At 35.1% G+C, this 7,263-nt stretch overlaps 1 protein-coding gene across 1 annotated transcript in view; it reads right to left on the bottom strand.

Moving 5' to 3' along the window:
• Positions 1-4,574: 4,574 nt before the first annotated feature.
• The window catches only part of LOC139962771 (monocarboxylate transporter 10-like), a 33,238-nt gene continuing 30,549 nt past the window's right edge, over positions 4,575-7,263 (bottom strand). Inside the window, exon 4 of the mRNA XM_071963085.1 lies at positions 4,575-6,964. Coding sequence (XP_071819186.1) covers positions 6,372-6,964 — 593 coding nt within the window. The 3' untranslated portion in view covers positions 4,575-6,371. The remainder of the gene's footprint in view (positions 6,965-7,263) is intronic.

Genomic DNA, 7,263 nt, shown 5'->3' with positions numbered 1-7,263 from the left:
GCGGTCGCAATGATTTTATGCAGTATATCGTTCGCGCCATAAGGGAAACAGAAATAATTTTTTTCTTGCGATTGCGACAGCTTTTCTCCATTAAACCCACCTCGTCAGAGTGCATTTAGAATAAGAAATAATTGAATCTGCTTCGGAAGTTTGTTTTCCGATATTCATCAGCAAACACGTATTGAGACTTTAATTGTAGTTGGGGCAAGACTAATTTGTTTTAAAAATCGAATGTGTGTCTAGGGATCTGAGATGGCACAGTATTGCAACATTTGGTCAGAATTTAATTGGCGTTTGCTGGTCAAGTTGTGCCAGGACAAACTAGATCGATCGAACCGGTAGGTGAACCTGTCGAATGTAACTTTACATACGTCAAAACTGAATAGGTTTGCTGACCAATCCACTCTTTGTTTTGTTTTTTTCTATGGGATGGTCAAATCTAATGGCTTTTGACATGAGTGAGGTTTGACTTACTATTCTTTTATTCGGTCAGAATTATATTGTTTTTGTCTTAAGACTGGCAATAGTCTTTCAGTTGGGGTTGCAATGACCTTGCATAAACTGGGTCAACTCTTGATAAATGCTTTTGCGTCCTTTGCTTGTTTGCATGCATATATTTATCTTGTGTACATGTTAAATCCGAATGTTCTGACGGGATTATCGATGGTGAATAGCCATCGGTAAGTTTGTTGTCCGTTTACTTCATTTTTATGTTTAACCTTGTAGTTTGGTAATCGTTAGGGTTTGTCTAGGTTTTTCTTTATTTGAATAAATGTTATACACCCAGTCTGATGAAAATCATAATTTGCGTGTAGAGAGCATTTCCTATATCCAAAAAAAAAGGGGGGGAATGTTTCCTGTGTATGGAAGAGAGAGGGGTTTTTTCAGTATAAGAGGTAGAGTTTGCCCTGACTTGAAGTTAGAGTTGCAGTTCAGGACTAACTTTTGTTGGTCCTGGGACGTAGGATGGAGTTCGGAGAGATTATTTTACTGTAACGGTCGTTCGCCATGTAGACGTGAAACTTTCATTAGAGCACCGTGGTTAGCAGTTATCAATATACCTGGTTATCTGGAACCGTTTGTCTTGTGTCTTCATTCTCCGTTCCGTGTCTCAATTGGGATCTCAACAATATTTTTCTATTAACCAGAATCATGATGGAAATAGTATATAAAAATGGAACTCCTGGTAAGTATATTTGTTTTAAAGTCGCCCGGGCACGAAAACCAAACTACCTGATCATCACTTTCAAACCCAGTCCCTTACATTGAGACTGTAACTTCCTGGGAAGTTTACCAGTCAACAACAGCTGTGTACCATTTTCAGCCAAAGTGTTGAAGCGTCTTTGCGACGGAAGTTGTAGTGGAGCGCCATCGTCATTTTTCTATTTTATTTTGCAAATGAAAAGAGCGCCACTGCATTTCTAAACATATGCACCAAGATGACTAGCGTATGGCAAGCCGTTTTAACATTTACATCGTAATATTACTAAAATTAATTACATTCTACTTAAGTGAAATTCAATTCTGCTTAAGTGATATTGAATTTCACTTTTGTAGAATTGTTTTTTTCTTAAGTAGAAACAATTCTACTTAAGTAAAATAAAGGCCAAGGTGGGTCCAATTTTACAAAAGTGAAATTCAATTCTACTTTAGTAAACTTGAATTTTACTGGCATTTTACTGAAGTTAAATGGAATTCCACTGGAATGGAATGGAATTAAACTTGAGTGGAATTGTATTTCACTTAAGTAACATAGGTCATATATTTTACTAAAGTAAAATGTCATTTCAATTCAGTTATTGTATGTGAGGCATGCATGCACCCCGTGTTCTTTTGCCTCTTATAAGTCGTACATTCCCGGATTAAAAGAAATTACTTTGCTCGACAACCTCAGCATTACGTTCCTTCATTGAACACAAAAAAACCGTTCCACCTTCGTATTTGGAATCTGCCGCATCAGAGGTGCTGGATCTATTGGTATCTTCAAGAAGCTGCTCAAATAACATCTTTTGGAACTTAGTTTAGTTTAGTAGGAAAAGAGGATCAGGAGGGACACTCAAGTCCTTATCAAGGACCCTATAGGAGAGAGAAGAAACTGAAGACACAAACACTTAGACCCGATTACAATGCTTAAAGTGCTTGTCCAAAGCATTCTTATACCCATTCACACTACTTGCAAGTACAACTTTCTCAGGCAAACCGTTCCACTCATTCACAACCCTATTAGAAAAAAGTCATGCCGAATATTAATCCTACTTTGTGACTTTTGGAGTGTAAGACAATGACATCTGGTACAACTACTGTTAGAAAACATGGAAAAGTCGGTGAAGGATAAATTGTCAAAACCATACACAATCTTGAAAACCTGAATCAAGTCACCACGTAACCTCCTAAGCTCCAGTTTATGAGCAGTAACTTTCGCTGTGTGTTTTTTTTTTTATTCGTTGAAGTGTCTTTTGCACTGTCTTGTGTCAATGCGCCTTAAAGCAAAATTATCTTGGTTTTTGGCCCTTTAATACATTTCAGGATTGATTGATTGATTGAAACATAGAATAGTTTACGATACAACTAAATTTGAACCTAAGATCGACTGGGTTTGCTATTGATTGATTGTGTGCACCTGTGGTTTTAAATATGATGTATTGAGTTCTAGCCATGTGACGGGAAGTTCAGTCAAATTAGAGACACGTATTATCATTGAGTTCAATGTGATGTCATCAAGAGGCCCCTCCCTCTAAACATGGTGTGAGCTAGAGTATTGGCGATTAAAAAAAAAGTACCCTATTTTATATTTCCTTCTCCACAATTTGATCTACCATTTAGAATCAGAGAAAAGGCCACATTTGCCATCCCTATCAAGGGGGTGAGACAAATGGAGTAAGGAATTCATAATATTTGTATTGTGATTGTGCTATATATACTTATATAACTATATAGGTGTAAATCATTTTTGTATACAAATTAGCGTCATACACTTTTTACAGTTACAAACAATGTGTGTGTGTGTATGTACGTATACATGACTAGGCCTCACAACTGGTGACATGGGACAAAAGAAATTCCTGTCACCAGTTGTCGAACAATAGAGAACAATAGTCACAGGTTCTCCAGACAAAGGGTTATAAGAATAAAGGGGAAATGTCGTTGGTTGTAGCTAATATAATAGAAACCAGGTATGGGTGCGTGTGTGGGGGGGGGGTGGGCGTGGGGGGGGTTGCGTGTATATGTTGGTGTGAATGTGATAGTGGTTGAGAACATTCAATTAAATTTGTAGGATCTTGACATATCTTCCCTCGTAGTACGCATTAAAACATAACGTAGTGTGAACGTATTACAACGGTATACTCAGTCTTTATTTCTTTATTGAAAACGTAAACAAGTCTCACTCTTCGGTAGAAGCTTTTGTTTTACACAAACTCAAGAAATATAAAGAACATTCTAATATAAAGAACATTCTTAAAAATTGACGGAAAAAAAACAGTTGTTCGTTTGCTTTGTTTCTTTAAGAATAGGATAAACATAAACTAAAGTATTTTACTAAGTATATATAATAATAGCTATATATTTACAAAAAAAAATATGTAGTTAGCAAGTATTTTAGCACCAATAAAATCATGAGATGTATATATCTATCTGAATTGAAAGCCCTTTAATCTCTCATGATTTAATAACTCAGCTCACGTTTAAAACTAAGCATTTTTACTTATGATATTATGAAGGTGAAAGATATTATTCACCTTATCAATATAACCTATATAAGCCACAGTGTATAGCTGTGATTCAGTTTTCAGTTTCCTCGAAATTTAGTATGGGAGATTATATTTATATATATATATATACATATATATATATATATATATATATATATATATATATATATATATATATATATATATATATATGTATATATATATATATATATATATACATATATACATATATATATATATCTATATATATATATATATATATATATATATATATATATATATATATATATATATATATATATATATAATATAGTATACCTAGACGGTAACTTACAGTATGTTGTAACTTACAACATACTGTAGGTATAGATATACTTTATTATGTACTCGCTCTAAACTGCAAGGTACCGGTAACTCTTCCGAGGTGCAATCTATTTATTTCAAATTAATGGATGCGACTCTACCCGGCGACTCAAAGGGTCTTTTCACTAGGTTCACCCCTGCCTGCACCTGTCACTTTAATAGGCACAAATTTCTAACATAACTGTACATACAATCAGACGCCACTCGGGGAAGATTCAAAACTCGTCATTAAAAACTGAGTTATTGCATGTGGATAAATATGTCGCTTACTGTAGTCAAAGGTCACTCTCGAAATTCTGAGGTGTTTCAATCGATTGTTATACGGGACGGGACAGAAAATCGTGAGTTTAGAAATATGTGACAATTATTTATATATCAGATTGTTGTCTAGTCTTATATATATATATATATATATTTATATATATATATATATATATATATATATATATATATATATATATATATATATATATATATATATATATATAGATATATAAATATATATATACATATATATATATATATATACATATGTGGGTGTGTGTGTGTGTATCATATCATATATAATATTATCATAATATATTAAATTCAGTTAATAATTTACATTCTTTGAAGGTGTATAGCTGGCATATGGGCTGAACACTTGGTCTTTTCCTTACGTTCATGCTAGCCACAGTGGAAGGCTGTTCATACATCCAGGCAACACATATTTAATGAACATATATACTTTCATACGAATATAATGTACGCTACCGTGTTGATTTAGGAACTTTTTTTTCGGCGAAAGCAAAGGAATATTTTAGGTCGATATTTTTGGTTGTTAATAAATGTCTGTGAATTCAGAATTCATATTTGATATCGTTTTGACATCGTTTGGCAGCAAAGGCAAGCAGTATTGGAAGTAAAAGCATAAAACAAAGGCCAAATGTAAACTTTACAATATTCAGAACGAGCGGCCAGCAATTAAAATTATACCATAACACGCCTACGTCGTTCTCAACAACCTGCGAACCAATTCAGCAATATTTCAGAATTTGATTTTAAAAATTGTCGAGAAAAAGAACTTGAAGCGAAAATGCTAACACATATGAATCAGCTTAAAAGTTAACTCGGCAGGAACAAAATACTTGTCGCACCGGGTTTTGCACGAAATTCGACATGGGCTTAGGCCCAAATGTTTTAATCCAATATGTTGACTTTACTGAGTAAAGTCGTCTGAAGTTGTTTGTCGCTTATAAATTGAACAACTCTCTCCATATCGATTAAAACTTCAGATATGATGAGATATTCCTTTTGTCTCATTGATTAATTGCGCAGCTGCATTTCACCACGACATTTGTCGTTCAAAATTATGAGAAATATTTATTGTAAAATATATTTCCCTTTCACGTGCAAGTTATTTTAAGGAACGCTGTATATACGAAGAACTATACAATAATGCCAAAAGGTAGAACAAAACGTTGTAGCTTTATCATAAAGTGGGGAAGTGAGAAACAAGGGTGACAATTTTTAGAACCGTTTAGTTGTTTTACTTCCTTGCACTCGACGCCCCATTGGATTTATCAATTCTCAGTTAGAATTTTGTTCTGAAGTTCTAATGTTACCAACTGTATATTTCTTTAACATGTCACGGATCACCTACATGATTTGCCGAAGTACCCGTAACTTATGTTATCTATTGTTATGCAAATTTCAAATTTTGCAAACTAGAGCACACATGTCGTCGTCGATCATGGGGAGCCTACGTCATCAAAGACTTGCTTTAAGTCCTCATAATCGATAAGCACCCCCTTGATAATGTCTAAATCTATGGAACTCTCGTTAGTTCCTAATAATCTGGAAACGCACCTATCAAACTTCTCATTTAAAAGGCCCATTTTCTATACATTGCGTTAAATTGTGCGACTGTCTTGAAAATAATTTATTTATGTTGCTCGATGTTTTTTCCCCTATATTTTCAACAATATTTTTTCTAGCTTCATTGGAGGCAACTAAAAATTCCCGTTGGATGTTAACTTGTCCAAAGATGTACATATATGATATCATAGGAATATATATCATAAAAACCTAGAGGACAGTGACAAATATCATTTTCTTTATCCCTTTAGTCAAGAGAGTTACTACTAAAGCAGTATAAGTACTGTCCCTTTTATATAATGGAATGTTCACAAAGACGGACAGTTTTACTGTTTTGTATTGTATGTTTGTCCCTCTTCTATAATGGAATGTTCACACAGTCAGACATACAGTTTGACATGCTGACGTCATGAAACCACGACTCTTTCCGACGGAATCTTGTCAAACGACAGATTCTTGCACATCTGATTCATCGTTACCATCACAACATAGATTATCTGCTTCACTAATATCAGGGTACGTCACGTGACCGTTCATTGGTTTCTCTCCATTATGCATTTCTCCATTATGTGTCTGGTGGAGATGAATATCGCCATTTTGAGATGTATGTTCGTTCGATTTCACTTCCACGTTCCCGCGTCTTTTCTTTCCCATACCTTCATGTACCATCTCAATTGCGTACTGTTTCCAAGGAGGCACGTAGCCGTCCTCGGTATCGACCAATCGTGACGTTTCTTCAGTCACGTGATGGTCATCACTAAATGTCACTGTACTTTTCCTGGACGGCCTTCTGACTGAGGGCTCCCTCTTCAATCTTCCGTAATCTGAATTTTTCCTGCCTGCAGGTTCCTTCTTATCCTCGTAAAAGACGTCACCGATATCTTCGTATTCTTCATCGTCGTCTTCGGGAACTGTCGGAGACCGATCCGAGGGAATCCGATAAATAAGCATCAGGAAAGATGCCCCAATGATTGGTGATAATCCCGACAGGAAAAACGCGAGGTTGTACGACTTGGTAAAGTCGTAGATAAGTCCTGGAATAGAAAATGAATAAATCAGAATATTTATGCTTTTTGCTATTCGGTTAAATCTTGTTAACAAGGATTTGTTCGAGTTGGAAATTTTCAAACCAATAGCAGGTGTTTTTTTTATAAAAAAATGTTAATCGTTCATGTAAGCACTATATTATGCACTAATGTCACTTTATAGTGTGCAAATGTTCCCAATGATACATCAAATGAGTCACGAAATGAAGTTCTTTACACAGGGGCGTATGAGTCTCCCCTCCCCCCACCTTCCCCACTCAGCTATGCATGTGAAGACTGAAAACCTC

This window comes from Apostichopus japonicus, chromosome 21 (genome assembly GCF_037975245.1).
Source record: "Apostichopus japonicus isolate 1M-3 chromosome 21, ASM3797524v1, whole genome shotgun sequence".
Classification (NCBI taxonomy): Eukaryota; Metazoa; Echinodermata; class Holothuroidea; order Aspidochirotida; family Stichopodidae; genus Apostichopus; species Apostichopus japonicus.
This window is presented reverse-complemented; position numbering and strand designations above follow the sequence as displayed.